Source organism: Metopolophium dirhodum, chromosome 3, assembly GCF_019925205.1.
Source record: "Metopolophium dirhodum isolate CAU chromosome 3, ASM1992520v1, whole genome shotgun sequence".
Lineage (NCBI taxonomy): Eukaryota > Metazoa > Arthropoda > Insecta > Hemiptera > Aphididae > Metopolophium > Metopolophium dirhodum.
Window position 1 is genome coordinate 13,390,688 of NC_083562.1, and position 24,456 is coordinate 13,415,143.

The following is a 24,456-nucleotide window of genomic DNA, read 5'->3' on the forward strand; positions in this document are numbered from 1 at the left end:
GCACAAGTATTATTACTAGGTATGCACAAACTTGCTTCTGTACATTCTAAATACACGATACATTCTAAATACAACTATTCATGTGCAAGTTGCGGTGTTAGGTTAAGCATTGTGCTTAAATTATGGTTAAGTACTGTATAATGTATATGCATATATTATATTATTGTTTTATCCGTACCAGTTATTCGAAATACACTTATTTTATACATTTTTTTTTAAATATGTCGAGAAAGTTAATTGAATTTCAAAAATACTTACATACCTAAGGTCTATTAATACAAAAACATTTTTAGTCGAAATTCGTAACGACTGTTATTATTATAATTTTTATTTACTACCTATATAATATCCTAAAGTAAAAGTATAATTAACTGTTAGTTTTTTAAATCATTTATTACACTTACAAAATATTTTTATGTACATTTAAAAATGTTTATATACAATAAATATATATATATATAATATACTTCTTAAATGCATTAAGTCGTATTGGACTTCCCCAAGTTAGAGGGTATCCACACTGGTGGGCCTCCCTCCTCACGCCATTTCATGTTATGTACATTATATTAACTATCAAATCTACTTATTGTAATATATATAAATATTACAGATTGTAAATACTAAATAAATATCTAATAAGAAAAAAAAAGTCGTATTGGACTATTGTAAATGGCTGTATGAATTAAAAACTCAAAACCATAAATATAATTGACCTTGACCTTTATACGGTGGCCCACCCTATATTATGTATCACGTTACAATATTATATAGACCATTAACTCTAATTAAAAAACAGCTTTCATTTCGAATAAATAACGCAAGGCGTTTATTTTTAAAATGAAAGAATGAAGTCTGAAAAAAGAATAAATAAATAATGAAACATTTTTATTATTATAGGGTTAAGTGTTGTTGGTTTATTACAGTGTGCTATTTCTGCTATTAAAATTGATATCCAACCATCATTTGAACAGTGATTATTCAAAAGTGTGCGTGTTGAGATAATAGAAACGAATCCCGAGATAAGAATGGACAACAGCACAGGTTGTTGACACAGTATTCTGAGCAACATCATAAAATCCCTGGTTCTCAAAAATATAGGAGGTTCATGCACTTTTTGATGCAGAGCCAGATAAATAAAATAACTAAACTTTCAGGATCTGAACATAATACGTTGTATTAACATTTCATTGGAACAGTTAAATTTTTTTTGAAATTTTCAATGATCATGACTCACGAGTTGGTGATTACCTACCATGAGTACCTAATGGTTATTTTATATTATGTATAATATAAGATATAACCCATCTTGATAAATCATCTTAGTGCTTAATATCAATGTAGTGGATGATTTTAAATCACTTTTTCACTTGCGTTATTGTTCATTTCGATCCGTAAAATCCAAGAATAACGAAATGGAATATTAACACAGAAACTTTTTGATACTCGGGCAAAAACAGAAAACTGATGATGGTGTGATGATATAAATAAAATATATCATGCTAGTGTATTGAAGTATAAATGCATAAATCACCGGTCTGTATCTCTGGTAGGTATAATATTATAATAATGGCATTTTGAATAGGTATGGCTATATGAGGAAAAATAATAAAACAAACAAATAATAGCTATTCGAGTTTCGCATATCCTCGTGCGTACACCCTATTTCTCCAGTACCAACGCAGTATAAGAAGTTTTTTATTTATTTTTTTTATATTCGTTGTGAATTTTGAACGACCCGAATACCTATCGTGACTGCTGGATTCAGCATGACTCAGCTGTGACTCATCGCGCTTAATGGCCTATGTAGATAATTATGGCTGAACAAAATGTTTACCATGGTATTAAACATAAATAAATTAACGTAAAGAATTATGGTTTTCGCCTGTGATCTGTATGTTTTTGAGTTCACTAAATCCAATTTTAGCATCGTTTTTTTGTATACAGGTTTATGTAGAGTACAATACAGTTGCTATTACACAGTTATTGTATATTTTTGATATAAAATTTGTACATCATTTTATTTAATTATGAAACATTAAATTTAAAATTATATTAAATCATATTATTAAGAATATTGTACTCGCTTAAAAATAAAAATGTATATACATAATTATTTTTTATTTAACTAGAAATAACATAATATTATGTAGGTATCTACATTATATTTTACAAGCTACGTTTAATGTACAGAGTATTTTCTGTAGCGTAGCAGATGTATTTAATATTGTTACGAAAGCCACCAGATATAAATAAGACGAATAAAAATAAAAATTTGAGAACTTGTACTACTAGGCAAAAATATTTTCTAACGGAAAATTATTAATTTGTTAAATATTTTATTTACAACATTATAACTTGCATATTGTTATGCTAAAGTTTTTATTAGCTGATAAATACTAGAATTATTAGAAACATTTAGATTGAAAACCAATGTCTAAAAAACTATAAATTAGTAGGTAAATAATAATAAACGGTTAATATTATGGCATCAAACCACAACAAAGCCAAACGTACATGAGATAAACACAGTACATATTAAAATATATGACACGGCTTTAGAAAATGTTTTGTTTCGGTATGAATATTATGTTTCGTATTAAAAAGTAAAAATTATACGTGGTAGGTATATTAATAATAATTTGTGTAGAATGAAATTTGTATTTTTATTACGTTACGTACGTGTAAGAATAAATGTTCAGCTCTAGTTTTAAGAGCAATCTGGTAACATTTTCTTCAAAATATATACATACCAAATTTCAAAATTTAGTATTTAATATTGTAATAAAATTAAGGTAGTCCCCTCTATATGCTTAGTGCCATAGTGTATATATTTGTGGGTATACCCTTCTTTCTCTTTAATCTCTCTAATCCGGGTAAAATTTATAATAATTTCCGGAATGCGGTGTGGCGTGGATAGGGGATAGGAATGCGTTGCAACGTCGTCTTATATGATATGCGCGAGTCGTATATATAATATTATACAGGCAAAGCCAGCAGCTGAGACCTGCAGTTTTGCGGTTGTGCCGTCAGAGCACCATCGCACGTGATATACAATATAATATATTATATTCACGTGCGTGCGTGCGTTGTGTGTGTGTGTGTGTGTGTGTGTGTGTGTGTTCACTGAGAAGGGAGTACGAAATGAATTTACCATCCACACCCACGGACCCTGACGACAAAGGGGACGTTAAACCGGGTAGGGTGGTGCATACGATTGTGGTGTAGAGAAGGACGGACTAGGAAAAGATCGTGGCTGCAGGCGTAGTGACGAGCGTCAAAAGAAGTAAAACGGCCATGGATAAAAGGGTGTCAGCAGTGGACGAGTGTACAGGTATATACAGCGTGATCAATTTACGTGGCTACACGAATTATGGGGGTTAAAAAGAAATTTAAAAACCTGTAAACCACTATGATTAAAAAATAAAATTTTTATTTTTAAATAAAATTTTATGAATTCTTTGAATCATACAGATTTTTTTTTTGTAAAACACAAACATTCACTTAGACAATTTTCATGACCATTTAGATGGATCATTCCGTATAGTGGTTTCAGCTGATCGTGTGGGCGATACACATAGTCGACGAGAATAATATATCATGTAATTGGTATACACATGTTGGTATGTACAGTGTACACTAATATAATATAATACTTGAGAATTCCGTACAATTGATTTTGACATAGTCGACCACTATTAGGTGGTACAGGGCATGTGTGATGATGTACCATACCTCCATATTACGAGTACTTATGTGTTCATCTATGTTCATCTATACAATACTACAAAAACTTTTTTACACTAGTTATAATTTAATATTATAGGTACAATCGCGTAAAAGTTACGAAGTTTCGTTTCTATAGATCGCTCGCCGCTGCACATTTATCCCTACCGTTCCATTTATTATATTATTATTGTACAACAGATCATGGACTATTTTTCTAGCCTAATTTATCGATTAAGTTTTTTAAGTAGGAATCTACGTTTTTTAATATTATATAATCTATTTTTTAATGCAAAGATAGGTACTTTTGTTTATCACGGAGGGTTCAAAATAAAGTAATAATTATGAGGTTTTTATATACCTAATTCATCCTTTTCGTTGTTTCCTGTTTATTTATATTCTAAATATTACACTTATATCTACTCAATATTTTTAAAAGAAAACATCTGCATTCGTACAATTCTGTTCCAAAAATACTGAAACTCCTTTGTTATTTCATCTGAAAGTTCGCCATACTTTTTTTGTTTAATGTATGCGCTATGCATTTTTTATTTCAAAGATGGAAAAATAGAAGGGTAGGGTACACTTTTTTTAACAAAACATTCACAATATTTTATGAATTCTGCACCAAATATTATTCTATAGTCTCATTTTGTCAAAAATTTAAATTTTAAGCCGATAATAATTGTATTTTTTTATTATATTTTATTACATTTTGATTATTAGTAATTACGTTTGATAAGATTTATGATTATTAAATTGTATGTAAAATCAAATACCTGAAATTATTTATAGTTTGAAATTTGATTGAGCTGGAGTAGCTATTTAATTATCATGTTGGAAAAGTCAAAATGTTAGATGGATTTATATTTATAAATTCACGGAATATCTATAGCTCTTGTTATGGAAGTTTAGCTTAAACCAATGAAAGTTAGTGATAAAATTACTTTCAGTACATATTATATTATCGAACGTTTCACTGTGATTACCTATATCCATTACAGTTCCATAAATTATTCAGCAACTCAGCATGCATTTGAAGTTTGAACTTCGTATAACAGCATTATTTTGTCTTACAGGACGGGTAAACTCCATTACCCGACGGATGTTTGCGGGCCGTTGTTCGAAGAGGAATTGGAATTTTGGGGTCTGGACGCGAACCAAGTGGAACCCTGTTGCTGGATGACCTACACCCAGGTAAGTTCTTACTCAACCGATTTGCATCCGTAAACACGCTATTTGGGGTACATTTCTATTATATAGGATAGGTAACTATATTTAATGAGCGCAAGTGTAGGTATATCTTATTATAATAATAATTACGGTCGTAAAACGTAGCCGGAATTTGATTACATGTTAAATTATAAATCCTTCGAGCTCGGCATCGTTCGACACCATTTTATTGTTGTTATTTTAGGTTGTGTTATTGTAGCGTCACACCGAAGTTTTGAAATTTATGTCCTCCGTTTGGTTAAATGCTGCGGTAAATTAAAGTCTTTGGGGATCTCATTTGGACGTACTTTAAAATATAGGTATATAAATTAAAGGGGTAAGAACGAATGGGTTTATAGGCTTAAATATTAAGGTTTAATTTTTACCGATCCCTGGATTCTTTATTTGTTTTCGTTCCTATAAAGTTTAAACCATTCAATATTTTGACACTGATTCTTACTAACATTTTTTAATTAAACTTAATTGCATCCTCATGGTTGTCATTAACCTCTGTGTCGCCAATCCTAACCTGACCTAACTCAAAAGTCCTGTCAATAATTATTTTTTTACCGATGTTATCCTTTAATAATTAGTTATTTATATTTTTTGTCTGAACAATAATAATCTAACACAAATAACAAACATAAAATACATTTTAACGAAATTAAAAGTATATTGGCTGTTGTAATTATTTTCTGAGTCAATGATGTAATGCAAAAACACTGTTCAAAACTCAGACAAATTTACATAAAGCATTGTCTGATTCATAAATAAAATAATTACAGATTGCATACCGTTATATTTAAAAAAACTTATTTGTATGTTTATAAAATGCTTACTAAGAATTTAATGAAAACAAAGTTGAAATAAGTGCCTATGAACAAAGGGTATTTTTAATATTTAATTTTAACATTTGCCTCCGATTTAGAAGTGTTCTAAATTTAATTCACTACTGTTATTTTTTTAAATATTCTTTATGACACTATATAAGTGTATATAATGCTAAGGGTAATCGAGCACCTAAAATTATTATGTTGAGTTCAAGATCATTTCAATAACACTTAAATTTAAATGTCGTCGGAATTAGATTTAAAAAAAGGGTGAATGCTAAACAGTAGGTTATAATGGATGGTGTTAAATTTGAAAACAATGATATAATATAATTGTACTTATACGAAAAACAATTCTGAGCGGAGACGGCCTGTCTGCAGTTAGCCTATATTATAGTAATATTTTTAAATTACAACAATATAACTGCGACTTCGTTATTCTTCGTTTAAATATCAAATTTCGTCCAAATTTCAACTTAAAATAGCAATAAAAAAACTGTTAATATATTTTTTTTAGACTTTTTAGTGATTGTTTTGAATTTTCAATACTTACTAATAAGAACTAAACGAATGAAATGTTTAGGAACTTTGTCAAATTGTACACTTTGAATCCTTATTAAAAAAAAAAATCGTGCTAATGTATCTTTAATCTTTTTTATCTATTACTATAACAACTTATGAGGAATCTTGAATTACACTTTAAAGTATTTTTACCTAGTGAAACATTTTTAACGACAGTAATATAAAAAAAAAAATTATAAAAATTTAAATTTTCTTATACCTATAAAAAGTTTAAGAAAAAAAATTCAAAACATTTAATGTTGTATATAAAATGATAATTTAACTATCCGATGAAAACTAAATCAGTAAAGACATTATTATTTATTGTTATTATACTATTAAAACAAATAATATGAGGTGTGTATGTTACAGATTATAGTAAGAATATCGTATATATCTCGTAGCCCCCAAAACCCGGGGCCTATGTGAATTTCACACCCAATAGTCCCGATAATGTCACCACTGAACTAGATCTACTTCACCATTAGAAAATATGCTTTGTTGAAAATCAAAGCATTTTTCACTAGAAAAAATGTTTACATACAGAAATAAAAACCCACACATTATTGTAAAATCAATACATTCATTGCTACGCTCAGAATCTAATATATTATACTGATGGAAAATTCCGTATTTATGTACACATTTATAAATGTTTACACTGTTCATATTCATACGAACAATATAAGTTCAAATTGTTATTATTAAAACCAATATTGAATTTAAATTTATAATATACAGTTATGTGTATCGAATTCATTGTTATATATTTATATATAGAAAAATAAATCAAGTGATATGAGTTATAATGTTTCATATTATTCTATTTTTCCATAATTTTGTTTAAGAGGACGTGATACCAGCATGTATTGTCTCCGTCTTACAAGTGCGTACCATACCAAATTTTATGCTCAGCAAAATATGTGTAGCTCTGTTAATTTGAAAATTAGAGTGAATTGACATCTTATAAAATCTAAAGGTAGGATTATTATTATCTAGGCAACCTTTTTATTATATTTTAATTTTAAAGCGAGTTATGAGTATTTTAAAATTGTAAACTGTTTGTACATCTTAAAAATCCATGAGGTTGCCTGGATAATAATCTTACGTTTAGAATTTAGAGGAGGTGAATTCACTATAATTTTTAAATTAACAGAGCTACACGTGTTGTGCTGAGAGTAAAATTTGCTATGTTACACACTTGTAAGACGGAGACAACATATGTAGGTATCACGTCCTATTAATAGCATTACTGCATATTTTAATATGTAAGTACAAGCGACTAACAAAATTCAATATAATTTTACGTTTTGGGTACAATATACTAAAAAAAACCCCTAACATTTAACTAGATGACATTTTTGCAAAATTCCAATAACAATAAATTTTCATTTTTAAAAGTACGGCTTGACTATTGTAAATATTTTATTTATATAATGAATTAAAGTAGATATTTTAAATAATAAAAATATTAAATACCTACTTATATTTTATTGGTGTGTGCATTGGAAAATCCAGCATATTATCATTGTTGAGCTATATAAATTAATAAACACGCCATTCATTACAAAATGGTAATTTTTCAAATGAAATTGTCAATTTTCTTGGCCAATACCAAGTATTCACGAAAATGTCTTGGTCAATAATAATTGTGTATGTGTATTGCTTTCTAGCACATTTGTAATATTTGAAGAATTAGAATTAATCGATTTTAAATATATTGAAATAATAAGGGAAACATTTTATACGATATTGTATAGTAAGACTATCGTTCTTAGAATTCTATCTATGTGGATAACGAATAGTATTGGAGTTTAATGTCATATGAGATTATGTTAATTGCCCATGTTTTCTCTTATAAATCGTTCAGTGTAGAGATGTCAATTGGATTTTGAAACTTGAGTAATTCCGATTAACGTCAAATTTTTGTTTCTCGGATATTTGATTCCTTTCTTCAATCTGGTGAAAATTAGGTCATAATAAATACAATTATACAAAAATCTTTTATATAATTCACACACAAAATGCATACTTACCTAATATTTATAATAATAAATGACTGACAAAGTAATTATTTACTTTTATCCTGTTGTGTAACAATGCAACATATTAACAATCGTATATTCGCTTCGGAAAAGTCGATAAAATTTTAATTATTTTATACAAATTAATCATATAATTTTACCACTGCAAAAAAAATAAAAAAATACGTAAAACAATTTTTAACAAATATTTTTAAAACATTTTATAGGTACGTTAATTGCAATTGTAGTAATGTATTTACTCCCAAAGTAATAAAGGCTTATAGTTTGATTCTAATATTCAACTATAAATAAATGCACCTGAAGAATATTATAAGTTTTTTCTTATGTCTTGTGTACTATATTATAATATGCTATATAGGTATAGTATAATATATGATATAATATAGTTAAATTAAAATAATTGAACATTAACTCTGCTGTTAGTTCAGTGGAGAGACGTTTAGATTTTTAAGTTCCATTCTTCGGTTTTACAATATGTTATATGATTATATTTGAATAAAAGTAGTTTTGACATAATATGGTGAATGGAAACAAGTAGGTAACTAATAAAACAAAATAAAAATAACATAACAAATAATATTTATTGAATTATGTAGGTACCTATTTAAAAGATTTTGTAGGATTAAAATAATATTAATTGGAACATTGCGAGGATTATCACAAACAGTTGACACGGTACTTTCTACCTACCACCGCCACAGGGCACCTAAGACGTGACACAGTGAACGGTCCCACCGAGCCGCAAAGGCGCTAAGTGGGACGGGAAGGCAAGTTGCGTCAGACGAGTGTTTGTCAGAAAGTTAACACGAATCCATATTATTATGTTTATTAACATTAACATTTTTAACTATTTGGCATTATTCAGAAATTTTTAATATCACTTAAAATCTATGTACTTTTAGTACAATACACCATAATACTATTTCTTGCGTGTAACGATAAAAAAAACTATCACGACGTCGGTTTTTTGGAAGAAAATAATATAATGTATAGACTTATATGTGCGAACGCTCTCGCTAGTATACATGTATTCACTAAAGCGTTTTCCTATGGAAATTTTTCTTGTCCATTAGCTTTGCTCGAAATACTACATTTATCATCAAGGGAAACATGTTGGCCCCGAGGATTTGGAATAAGGAATACTACCGTTGTACAATTTTTCTTCTAAGACTGGACGTAAGGATTATATTATTTCATCGTGCCTTCCTATCGGTTTTTCGACGAAAATCGATTAAATCTAGTGGAAGCGTGCCTGTAAAAGAAGCAAACTAGCTATTATGGTTTTGTATAGAACACTTTTTGTAGGTTTTGAATAAAAATATTACTCCTCGTCACTATACTAATATTGGCCCGCTCCTAATCTAATGGTTTTTACGGACTCGTGTTTCACGCTATTATATCAGTTAGCTTTGTTTGTACAACGGCACAGGATGAAATTATATTTTTTACGAACCATAAAAATAAAATATTGCTTAGTAAACATGCATTTACTAAGTTAAATGTTCACTGTTTCTTTCCATATTGTTATCGTTGTTTTCCACTTGATCCAAAATGTTATACATGCATAATATCATGACCAATAATGTAATATTATTTACGAACTTTGCCAAGTTAATTTTGACGAACTATTTTTTACTATTATATTTCATGTCTAGAAAACTGTTATCCCTTCGATCATGTTTAAATTTAATATAGCCACGTTTTCGGCGTAGTTATTTCAATTATATATGAACTCTTCTAAAGGTAGTCATTTCAACGACACGACAGTGACATCGTACAATATTCACACCGTTTTTATTCAATAATCCATAAATTTGAATAGCTTTTATTATTTTATTTTTTTTTTATAACAATACTATGCATTCGCCGTTTACTGTAATTAATTGTTACTAAAAAAAAATCTATTGTCATATTATCGTTGTGACGTAGCGCACATTCGTAGTTGATTGCACGTGTCGACATACATCATGGATACCTACTGTAACGGTTGAATGGTGACCCATTGTACACAAAACCTTATGACGTATAATATTACATAATATATCACGCACTTAATATATTACACCCATTTCCTAGTAGAAATATTGTGATATTATGTCTCATGAATCCAAAATGCTTTTTTCGGTAAACGTTTTCACATCTGGAATCTTATTGATTGTATTGCCCTTAAAATTGTTCTGCGGATATTCTATAATCAGATACGGATTAATAAAGGGCGTAAGAACCATAAACTAAAATCATTATTATAACTTGAAGAACAAATTTATATATCTAAAAAATGATCTTTTAACAGTAATATTATTGTATTTATGTAAACAATTATAAAACAGTATAACATAAATATTAATTAATTAATTAATACATTTTAATTTATTATGTATTGAGATTATAAGTACCTATGTGGGTCATTTATATAATTAATTTTTTTTAACCATTTAATATAAAAAAGTAACAAAAAACATGTTAGTCTATATATTATATGATTTTACCTTTATTAATTATTAAATTTTAACCATATATTAAATTTGTATTGTTTTTAAAAATGAGTAAATTTATTAGAATAAATTATTATTTATATAATTTTTTACATTTCTTATTTATTAGAGAAGATTGATTCCGTTGGCATTTTCAGTTATACACAATTTACCATTATTACCTACAACATATTATGCATTTCAATTAGTGGTGTTGCAATTAGTGATGCGTGAACACTGGGCATTTAAAAAATACTGGCATACCTATAATTACCTATATGCATAATACGTACTGATAATAGATTAAAATATTTATAAGTGACCCGAAAAGCTCTACTACTGGATTTTATCGAAAAATAATGGTGAATTAAAAAAAAAAAAGTAAGTACTAATAGCTAAATTATTATACATTACATATTTAATCGGTTTGGTTGAGTCAGAGTACCTATATTGCATGAAATAATACGATTTAATTCTAAAATGCTAACATGGTATAGGTATACACATCAGAATTATTATTAGCGTTGATTATGTCCCAAGTTAATAACGTCACAATAGGAGTGCTTAAAATACGAACAAAAGATAAAGATAATGGTTTGTAAAAGTATAGATAATAATATGATTGGTTTAAGTATTATAGAAAATATTATAAAAATATTTTTGAATAGGTACATTTTATATTTATAATTTTTGGCAAGGATTTTTAATATATCGTACACAATTTCCTATTTTTACATTCCGTTGATCCACCTCTGTCCATCACATATACCTTCTGTGACGATAAAATGTTATGTACGTCGTGAAATATAAAATCGTTATAACTAAATAGTAAATATCATAATATATGCATTAATTTTTTTTTATTCCTAGTAACGTATTAATTTTCCCATTCGTCGGGTTGCGACATAGAATGGGATGACAGACACACAACGTCTGGCTTAAGCACTGTTATGATTGGTCCGTTGTTACAAAAGGATTATAGTGAAATTCCCATTTGCCGTTACACATATCCGTCCGTCGCACTGCACATCCAAAAACCCTATACAGTATACACCCGGACACCTATCATATCTATTACTGGTAAAAACTAAACTCAAATAATAACCAAATACATTACGGAGTGTGTACATAATACTATAATCAATAATAATTATTAATAAGTACCACGTTTGTTCGTAGTACAATGTTACCTAAACATCATATACCACCCCTATGGTTATAATTTATAAATCAATCAAAATTATAAATTCAATGATTTGCTTAGGACTATTTTAATAAAGTCGGAAACCATTTATTATTAGTCTTTTTTATACAAATGAATCATTAATAACAATAAATTATACTATTTACTATACAGGGAGATTTGCCAAGCATGCCTATTTTTTCCTCTAATAATGAATTTATTAAAATTATAATTTTTGGAATTATTAAATATACTCAAAGACAATTTTTCAAATACTTGAATTTTTTTACTATTTAAAAAATTCCGTTTTTCAAATGAGAACCCCTCCTTTTACTGTAAATTATTCAGTGGTTAATTTTTTTGAAAAATTTTTAAGTATCAGAACTAGAATTCAATTGAGTGGTTTTTGAGATATTTAACTAAGTTAACTTAGTACAACCGTTTTAATAAGTAATAAGTAAGAAACTCATTCGAATTTTCTCCACTAAATAATTTACTGTAAAAAAAGGGGGGGGGGGGTTATCATTTGAAAAATAGAAGTTTGTGTCGCCACAAGACATTCTTTAAGTAATAAAAATAAAAATGTTTGAATGGTTTAAAAAAAAATGTGTTTGAGTATATATAATAAATTCCACAAATTAGAATTTGAATACATTTATTATTAAAGGAAAAATAGGGGTAAAGCATACTAGGTGAATCACCCTGTAAAGTGTAAATTATGATTAGAACACAAATAAAACTATTGGCTTTTAAAAATAATTTCTATAGTTACAGTTTGGAACATTACTGATATTGATAATAATATATAAACTACATAAATAAATTTGACACGAAAGTGTACGTAAAACGTGGTATGCATTTAATTGTATTTACTTTCTCCTTTATGATTAATATTGAACCCGAAAACTAATTTCAAAAATGATTTAAATCCATTGTCATCTTTTAATGCGTACAAATATAATATATAAATTATGTTATATCAATATTATATGGGCCATTTATCATTAATATTTTAAGTTATATGTACCTATTACCTAACCATAAATTGAACCTATTAACTGAAAAAAAATACCTTTTTATTTATCAGCTTTTATTATAAATTATATTTTTGTTTTTTTTTGTTTTTTTTTAACTTGTGATTATTTATCTTTAAAAAACTTGGAAAAAGTTTAACATTAATATATTTAAGTCTATACTTCAGTCATAAAAACAAATATGAACTATTGTATGTAGAATACATTTAATATTTTATACAAGCAATGCCATAATAATAATAATATGCTGAAAGTTATTAATTCGATTGTTTCGAATCCGTTTAAAGTTTCTTAACTATGGGCAATGTCTAACAAATTAGGTGCGTGAATTTTCATGCTCAAATTACTATATTCGCCAAATAATTATAATTAATTTGTCTTAACTCTTAAGTAATTTTACTGTATGTAGAATAATATTATTCTGTAAAGTTTATTATCATAATATGGTTTTCATAGATTTATTTTTTTATTATGTAGGTACCTAATGTTAATGTGGTCGTTTCATATTCTTGAGTACGGATTTCCATCGTTTTACTGTTTATTTAATAATATTTTTGAAAAGATATATTAATGGATGTATGTGTTGTATAAAATCGATTATAATAATATATAGGTACGAATACGAACTCTCAATATATATTTTCGATATCTGGTTTTATGGGTCATAAACTCATATCATTTCAATGTGTTATTAGTATATTATTGCACATTGGCAGAGACATTTCGTTGGCAGTTTGGGATTTTATATAGACGGCTACATAATATTATACCTCCTAAACACTTAACACATCTAATGTGTGTTAGAGTACCCCCGTTGTAGACTTGGAAATAATGTTATTATACTATCACCGTTGTGGAACAACAAAATCACTACAGATATCTCTTATTTAGGGCGATGGCGTTTAATCTACCAGCCTTCTAGCGAATGTGGTGGGGGCGTATATTATATCCTATACATATATGTATATATATATATCGTACCATATACATATAAAATAATGTGGTTTGTTTGCCAATCGTCTCTGATACCATCACACATTCAGTTGTTGTTTCCTGTAGATTGTAGAAGGTGGGGGCTACCATGTCGTTTTCCTTTTTTTCCCATGAGGTCAACACAGGAAAACCGGAAAACACGGTCGTCCACATAGTATATAGCGTTTTCGGCAGGCGATGCCAATATGTTCTTTGGGACCAGTACGTCACCTCCATGTTTAAAATGCTAATCGCCATCTTCTTGGCCGTTTTATTATATACATTTCATATCATATATACTTCCATTGAAATTTAATTGAGTGTGAGTCTTTTAGTAAGTATATGGCTATAGCTTCCTCACTTTAGTTTTTGTTTCTATACATCGATAGTATAATAGGTTAGGTTAGGTACCTAAGAGACCTAGATAAGATAGTCTTAAAACGGCAGTCCATACGCAGTGTACCGACTATCTGCAATGATGTTGCTAATCTTACCTATGTGGTTATAATTGTTACTCAGTATATTACATACATAATATCATACTTAGCGTTATTTTATGTATAATCATTTAAATTTTAAATGGTACCATGGAAAAGGGAAGTTATACCTACCTCACTAAGGTGCGATGGTACACTTATATGTTCCTCTAAACTTTGAATGATTATTGATAGAATGAAAACTATTACTATATTATTGTTTAATATTAAATTTAAAAAAAATTAATACATACCTAGGTAAATATATGATACCTAAACCTTTTTATTATTTTTTTAAAAATGACGTTAGTTGTAAAAATATAGTGTTTTAAATTTACGAATAGGTACTAAAACTTAATATTTGTTTTTATTACCATGAAAATCAACTTGGAAAATTAGTGTAGGCCAGTAAAACTCATCCATCGCATATTATTATGGCATAACGTAAAAATATAACTAATATTCTGTGACATAAGTAATATTTGCATAGGTAATTATTATTATGTTTAGAAATTTATCCTCTTTAGGAAAAATGTAGGTACTTTTTGAAACAGATCCGATTATTTCGGTTTAAGAACAACTTCAGCATTTTGTTATCTCTCTCTAGCTGTCAAAGTTATAGTATTAATATTGTAAAATATGTTAGTAATACATATATATATATATATATATGTTATGATTTATGAGACTCAGAATCGATAAACCGCTCTATTATAATTGTTTGTTATATTATTCCGAATATTATTATTATGCACAACTATGAAAACAGAGACAACAGTCAAACTTCGCTTTCGTATGTTATGATGTTCAGTATATTATGTATTGTAATTTGACCTAGAAGAGAAGAAACCCATTAATCAAGTAGGTTTCCTCGTGCGTTACTTAGAACATATTATTATTATGGCTACCTATCGTATATTTGGCCAGCAATATCATGCAGCACTATTTCAATCATCTTCCCATATTAATAAAAGTAACTTTAATACGTGCACGAACGAAACATGAAGTAGGCTTACTTAGGTGTATTCCTATTATACTATTATATAATCATAAATATGATATTTCATTTACTTATATTTTTAATTTTTAATTGGTTTGACAATACAAATGAATGTCAATAAAATAAATAAATATTCAATGCAAATGTAAATTGTTTTTATTGTTACAAAATAGATTTTTTTTATATATATATATGAACAAGTGATTTACATCATTATGTCAAATTAAATAATTTGGAAATAATTTATGATGATAGAATTTATTCAATTTATAATGAAAAAAATCGCTGGGTAACTACTTAAGTGCGTTTAGTGAGAATCAACTGTTTTTATAATCTCAATCGTTTTCATGAATATTAAAAGCCTACATTGTCTTAACGACATTATTTTTACTGATCGTAAAACTGATGTTCCTAAATTTGTTGAGTTGAAAACTGGGACCGAAAAAAAATCAGTTAGACAACTGTACCCTGATTTCTATATTATATGGAGGATTTGTATCTGTAGCTTACAAATCCCATAAAACGGAGCTTAAACAAAGAAACTTTCACAGAACATTTACTTTAAAGTACTTCAAAGCCAGTCTTAAAAAAAAAACATTTGAGTATAAAAGTTTTTGGTACAATATCGATTTCCTTTAGATTCAATTTTGAAACTGACTTTTATGTTACTCGTGCTTATTTAGCTTGGCGATTTATTACTTCATGTTTATTAGACCTATCTATTTCATATATTTTGTATAGCAGGTATATACCTATACTGAAATTAATCTACTGTTCATTTGTATACGAACTTTTTAATTCCAAGTATAGTGTACTTTTTGCAAGGGGCATCGCATGATTCGCATCAGACCAAAGCTACTATTAATCATTGGCCACTTTTGGTATGCACTCGTATGACTTTTCGTTAGCAGTATTTTGCACGTTTTTATTACCCATACCATCATTACTATAGCTTAGTTTGACGAAACTTATTAAACTTAATCGGTGTTATAAATGTGGATTTTTTGACCTATAGCATAAAATATGATTTAGTTCCGAAGTGTGTAGTAAAAAAAAATATATTTATAAAATAATCCTACAGTATTTTCATTATTTTGTTTAAATTGGTTGAAATAACACCATGCAACATGAACAATTATTTAAGGCATCGACTACGTGGTTATTAGCCATTGTTTACACGGTTTACATTTATCCATTTACATATTTTGTCATATTTATATTTAAACATTGATTTACTTATGTAAGTAGTTTTGTAAATTAGTTGATGAAATCCGGCTTCGTTTATGAAATTTATTAGATTTCTGGATGCCTCCGGTATATGTGTGAGGACCTCGTATAGTGTATCGGGCAATTAATTACACAGTTTTTTATGTCGTATAAATATTAAATAACAAATAAATAAATAATATTTTATAATTACTAAGTAGTTATTATCGATCTTACGTACAGGATAGCTAATCTGCTAATAGTTATGATTTCATAATTCATAACAAGTATAAAGGTATTAATATAATAATAGCCTAATAAATAAGTCATTGTAGCTTTAGGTACGCATAATATAGAAAACAATTCTATCAATCATTATTTTATATGACTTTTGCATTAGTCTACATATTTAACTGTCTGACAGAAGTTGATTAAGTAACTTTAAATGTTATATAGATGTTAATTTGGTTTATTCTTAATATGATGGAAACATTACGTGTAATTGACACGTGATTGATTGTTATCAATTCACTATTGCATGAAAAATGATGCAAATAATATTTTTACAAGTGAAAATATAACAATGATTTATATCACTATTTATTCAACCACTATACATTTGAAAACATTATTTATTGATCAGTTGTTTATCCATGTACAATTTACATACGTATACAACAATGTTTTTAATAAACATCGACAAGTGTATTATCGTTCTTATTGTCGCGTTTACATATCTTTAACGTCGACCTGATGAACTACACTTAAAAAATGTATAAGACATGTATGACATAATATTCACTATATTTTTTTTAGCAGCTAAAAATTAATATGATTCAATATCAATAATAGAATGTGAGTACCGGAAAATCAACAACCTATGTTATTAAGTTTTTATTTAATATTTTAGTTTTAGTATTTTGAGAATTTATGATAGGTTATAATAACAGCTATAATATAATAAGTGTATACATACTTTAAATCATCTCAGAGTCTTTAAAAACCTTCACTGCTGAAATGCTATTACTATATAATGTTCACATGAATCGATTAAATTACAAACGAGTAGACAAGTTTGCGGCAGTATGACATTCATTAGTCCTGAATAAACTGCAGTTACAACAATTTCATCCACTATGTACAGTTATATTTTTACGTCATTGCATTACGATGAACGTAGTGAACGGATGAGTAAGTAAAATAAAGGGCCCGAATTATTTTAATATCATTATAAAGCTCGCTTCGCTAAAAAAATATACATTTTTTGGTTTAGATGAAAAAAAATAATGTAATTCCTTTCTTTTTTCCCTCTCTGCAATTCTGCATAATAACAAATATATTCTTTGAAAAAACAATGCATTTTTTTTGTTAAATAAAAAAATGATGTATGGATAGTATATTATTATATAATTATATATATTATATAGGATGTCGTTCTGTCTTATACTAGACACTACGTGCACACAATGTATTATTTTACTTTTAGTTTTTACTAAATTAGATATTTATATAGATTAAATAAAATAAAATTGTATTATATTGTATATACTTTATACAAGTTAAATATTTCCAAATTCGATTAATAACCGTTGAAATTATTAATATTACAATCGTACATAACATAGAAAAATCATATACAAATATAATTTAAATTTACTATAGATCTAGTGCTATGATTGTAGTGCTGTAGGTAATATTATAGAACTAATATCACTAAAAAATTGTTTTAACATATTTGTATTTAAGGTAAAATATCGGTATAATAAAAAAAAAAACGCATGTGTATACTTTTTAAATAAATAACAAAAATAAGTGTCAAAATCAACAATATTTTTAGTGAAATATAAAAATGTAAAACCATGTAAGCTACTCGAAAACAACGATGCGCAAGCACAAAAATGAATAAATTATGCGAGAGACACTGAAAGCGCATTGTCATGGATTCTAGAGTCTTTCCTCTTTACTAAAAATTCAATATCATGAATTTTAACATGATATCACTTTCTTTTTCCGAGGAAAACATATAATAATATTATGATTTTTAATATTTAAAACTGCACTTGTAGGCTGACAACGTAATTCGTCGTAAAATATTAAGTATTGTTACAAAATAATCACAAATCAAAATCGCATTATCATATTGTTTCGAATAACGGGCTATAGTGGGACAAATATTAACAAACTATTTATTTCGTATCAAAGTATTATTTGTAAAATTTAAGTTGATAAAAAAACCAATTAAAATAGTATGAAAAAATATCACATTTCTAACATTAAAATTATTATAACAATCAAGCCAAAATATTAATATTAATATGTATATCTCCAACCAATCTGCATAATGGAAAATCTTGAAACTAAAAATTGGTTTATACATTTATGTAGGTACCAACATAATATTATAGCAAAATCTAGAAAATAACATTTCCTTAATACTATTAAGTTAGAAAAATTAAAAACATGTTTATAAAATATGTTTAAAAACAATTAATTTATTAATATATATTTGGAAAATAAATAACAAATCATTTGGTTGGATAAATTATCCAATCAAGAGAAAATTCTTCGGACAGTGTCCGTGTGTTTCATGATTTTTTTTATGATGAAAAATTAATGTTATCTAATTAAAATAATATAGCCACGGCAAATTGTGTATGAAATTATAGGGACCTGTTTGGGTGGGTCCCTACAGTTTCACTTTTACTTGGTCAAACGGTATTCGACCAAAAGGCTGCCAGGAAATTAGCTTTCCATATAGGTGAAATTCGAGCGGATTACGCGATGTGTAACGGTATACCTACTATATGTATAAACCACGGCTATATAACTGGTATTATTATTATTTAACGAAACGTGGCTAATCGGCTCGCGTTCGGATCCTATATAATAATAATATATAGGTACGCGGAGGAGGCACTTTTGTTCTTGCTCGGCGCGGCGTCGACGATTTGTCATCGAGTTATTAATGGATGCCGTGTCCGGTCACTGCTGCTGCAGGTCGACGTGTGTGTGTTACAGTTGCGTTGTCGGCATACCGAAACTCCGTCCAGAGGCGGCTCTATCGGCGTTCTATAATCGTTTTTTTTTTTTTTTTTTGTCGAATACCGTACGTGCGTACAGGTGCGGAAGAATTGGTGAAGTGTGCGCGGGATTACTGCAGAAGGGTTTTTTTCCTCTGAGATTACGGTACCTACTGCACGGTGGTAGAACTGATCGAAGCACCGTGTAACAAGTATACGAGTAGGTATACGACAACAGATTTTGAAGCTGAATTAGGACATTTTAGCGATGGAGTTTCACGCAAAGCGCGCAAAACTATGCTTTAGAGATGATGAGCCGGTCCAAAATATTACCGGTGGGTACATAATATAATATAGGTTATCGATTTATTATTAAAACCAATATGATACTGTACGTCACAAAAATATTGAATATACCACAAAAATTCCTTTATTATCTTCAACTGGATATTAATTATATTCTGTTTATCACCACGAGATATTCACTATAATGATATTGCTTTTATACTAATATGAGTTTGGAATTCTTATAGGGTTTTGCCGATTTAATACCTACTCCACGAATAGCCAGAACTGTGTCGCTTTAATTGATTTTAATGTAATATATTGTTATTGTGGTTCCAAGTTTCAAAGTTTGTACATTTGTTTGTATAAAGTGTATTTTACTCACAATTGATGACGCCACAGTTCACTATAGTATTCAGTTAGAATTATCATCTGGTCTTAAGTAAAACATGTAAAATATCTGTCTACGGTGGTTGAGTTTTTGACTGAATGTCGGCTAATTCATTTAACAATATTGAGATATCGATTCGGGTACGGGTCAGTTAATCAGTATTCAGCACCTAAAGTGCGCAGATTTTTGTCAATTTATATACTTAAGCACATCGCTCCTATGCATACATAGATACTATTATTATTATTATTGTTATTAAATAAGAAAAAACAACTGTATTTCAGCACGCGGCCGCGTCTGCCGCTGTCTCCGCTGCATACTTTATTATTATACTGCAGTCGTCGTCGGTTATCCTACATGCATGACCGATATTTATTGCTCCTGTCCTGAGATATAAGAACGCGTATATTATGTACCCGCAATACATATAACTATCTGCGTAGGTATACGCTTTTGGCAGACACGTGAGATATCGTAGTGTTGTATCGCGTTGACGGTGTACGCATACATGTGCCACGGGCGCGGTTAGGGATAATTCACTTTAGTGTCGTGGGCGGCAGCCCTTATTTCCACCTCCCCACGCTGTTTGATCGTGTGTCACGGAAAAATATATTATGGCTACAACTGTCGTCAGATGACACGATATAATATGACGTATATTATATACGTATACCGAATATTATAGCTAGGTGCGATTTCGGTTGGTAAAAATAATATTATTTTACCTATATCCCTTAAAGATGACCTATTGTTTTCGTGCATGTTTTTCCTCTCACAATCATAACATATTGTATGGAAAGCCAAGAAGACGACTGCTGGGAAACGGCGGGGGTTAACTCGGTCAAAATTCATTTTTTCAAAAGCCGAAAATCCCACCTAACCCCGCAATCCGCAGTAAATAATAAATAACGAGTCGTCATGACCTATCACTCTTTCTCATAAAATATTATAGTATAGCCGTAACTTATTCAATCTTTGACGGGAGAGTGAGAGCTCAGAGAGGGAGAAATAAAAATAAATTTTGATCACAAATCTAAATGTTATGTATTATAGTATTATATATTTATATCTAAAAAGCTACAGAAGAATGAAACACTAAATTATTTGCAAAATTGTATCGCATATTATTAATTATCTATTATAGCTGTAATAGAAGTGTAAAACTTAAGTTAAAAGACAAATTAATATTATTTATTAATTTTAATCTGAGTAATGGAATGGAGATAATAGTGGATTTAAAATTATATTTGTTATTTTATTTTATTTATTTTTTACAACTTTTTACTAAAAAAGTGATTCAATTGGGATTCCAGTTCCAGTAGAAATGACATACAATCGGTACCCGCTTTTTAGAGAGAATTCTTAGATATTGAGACATTATATTTGTGTAAAATGTATGTAAAGAAAAACTAACAAAACACGACGGAAAAATGGTATAAACGCAATTTTATCCAAATCGAGTATTGTGTATTTATTATGTGCTTGAATAATTTTTTTTTTAATATAACTATATAAGCTCACAATAAATCATATATATTCCTACATTTTCTCTTATGATTTACCTGATGCTCAATAGACTGATATATTATTATAACCAACATTAAGTTACCTATTTAGTTACCTATGGACATTACCCAAAATTTCCACTCAGAATCATTTGATTGAATGCAATACATCCATTACTCCATTACCATCCACGCAATGACTGCATATCAGATCGAGTTTCTTTGTTGTCTTTTTTTTTATCAATTATTACAATGAAAACAAAAAAATACTGATTAAATTGAACGGAAAGTTTTTTTTTAAATTTATTTCAACTGAAAGTATAACAATTCCTTAAGATTATTTCAATGCATTTATTTGTTTTGTTTTTTTTTATTACCGTTCATAGTGGGTCGTAGGAAGTAGCGACTGCGAAATAAAAAACTAAAAACCAATAAGGATTGGTAATTTGTTAATAAAACCTTTTTGCGATCAACCAGAGTGTAATCAATATAAAAAGAGGAATTTTCACGGTAGTTTAACGTATTTGGACAGACGTTTAAAATGTACATGTCTGCAATAAAGATAATAATATATTATAAGGATCGATATGAACCGTAATCAGAGCGGCCCCGTTTGTGTAGAACCTATATATAATACACGACGTCGAACCGAGTTTGTTATTTCCGTTGCTATTGGATATGTGTGCTGTAAAAAACAAAAATAGAAAACTTTTCGCACACATTAGAACGACATAGACGACCTGGATTATTATTATCGATAATAACTTACAACAAACAATAATAATTTAAATATGTTATTTGAAATACATACTCGTTTATACGTGAACATGATCGCATTGGAATTTTGGAAATAACCTATACAAATTGTTTTGGTAAAATCAAAATATTCATATTATTCAAGATTTACATAACACATTGTATATTAAGCGTTAGTGAATACGACCAGCCGTTCTTGTGATCGAGTTCGATATATATAGTTATTGCAAACACCGGCTGTACCTTGTCATTGGCAGCTATTATTATTATTATTATTTATGATAATGTAATTTTTCAAACACCGATAGCTATAGCTATACGATATTGTCATATCATAGGCAACTTATAAATCGATAACCGTTTCAAATGATCGACGATCAGAAAACTACAGTCATTTATGACAATGCCTATACTATCTGTGATATCTGTTTCGATGCTGCTATCTGGACGCAATGCCACCAGATTACACTGCCAAACCTACTACGGATTATCTACCTAAGTAATTGTCACATTATTTTACTGTTGAACAGTTTTTATAAACAGTAATATTTTGGACAAAAAACGGGTCCCCGAATTACAAAACGACAGACATTCACACTGACTTGTGTCATATTTTGTGAAAATTAACCACTATTATTTTTTTATAATGAAATGATTTATTTACTTACTAAACGTGCTTTTTATACTTATAAAAATATTGCGCGAATAATACCTACTAATTGACAAATAAAAAAAAATAAAAAATACAGGAAATTGATGATCCAAAATATTATATTATGTACAATAATAAACCATGGATAATTTGTTTAAGACAAACTGCATATTTATACTTTCCTAATTTTCAAACTAATGCAAAAGAATCCTTTAAATTATAATATAATTAGTATACAATTATAGCTAATGTAAGAATTCAAATAGCAAAATGTACCTCCGATACATAGTTATTGAAGCTAAAAAATAAATGTACTCTTGTGAAAATAAATAATAATAGCTCATTATAATACATATATTATATATAATACGGTTTTAAATTATCAGAGGATGGAAATGACAATAGCTATTGAGGAAATTAATAAGTAAAAAATGTTTAAGCTACTATTTGTTATGACCATTAGATGGAATAAAGTCGACAATAATTTAAATCTTTTGTTTTGAAATAAATGTCAACTACCGTTTCGTCGATTGTATTGTATGAAATTTTGTTATTTTTATTCAAGTAATCTGAAAGAAGATTTATAGGTACGTTTTCCAGTAAGGCCGGTATAATGGGAATGAATATAATATTTTGTTTAAAGTTCTAAAACCGCTTTTTAAAAATATAATTTCAGAAATCTTTACACAACTACTATTAATAATAATACTTTTTTTTAAAAAGACTTAAAGATGGTACTTCCTGGGTACAATAATGTTTTACTTAAAATGAACACAAATCATATTTTATAACCTGTAGTGATTCTGGGTGAAAACTTAAAGCTAATCAATTTACCTCGTCTTTATTATTATTGCGTTGAATGTTCTGTACGAATTAATATCATTATAGACAGTCGATATAAACGACTGGCGTAATTTTATTCAGACGACTGACAAGTGACTGTGTCATAACGAAAAGATCTGAATAAATAAATTTCACTGTGGTGTTTTTATAAAACGCCCAAATCGATGTTATATCATTGCTGCCGTCGTTGCTATAGTCAGTCAACTTTCGTTTTCACTTGAACTGTCTCCGCTCGAATACTGGAACACTGTCTCCGCGTTCACATCTGTATTCTGGAACTTTCCACTC

General features: G+C 28.5%; 1 protein-coding gene across 5 annotated transcripts in view; it reads left to right on the plus strand.

Annotated features, from left to right (window-relative positions):
- Positions 1-24,456, plus strand: part of LOC132941838 (potassium voltage-gated channel protein Shaw) — a 162,733-nt gene that overhangs the window by 94,263 nt on the left and 44,014 nt on the right. For all 5 annotated transcript variants that reach the window (XM_061010041.1, XM_061010040.1, XM_061010045.1 and 2 more), the window contains one exon: positions 4,803-4,920. In XM_061010041.1, coding sequence (XP_060866024.1) covers positions 4,803-4,920 — 118 coding nt within the window. The remainder of the gene's footprint in view (positions 1-4,802; positions 4,921-24,456) is intronic.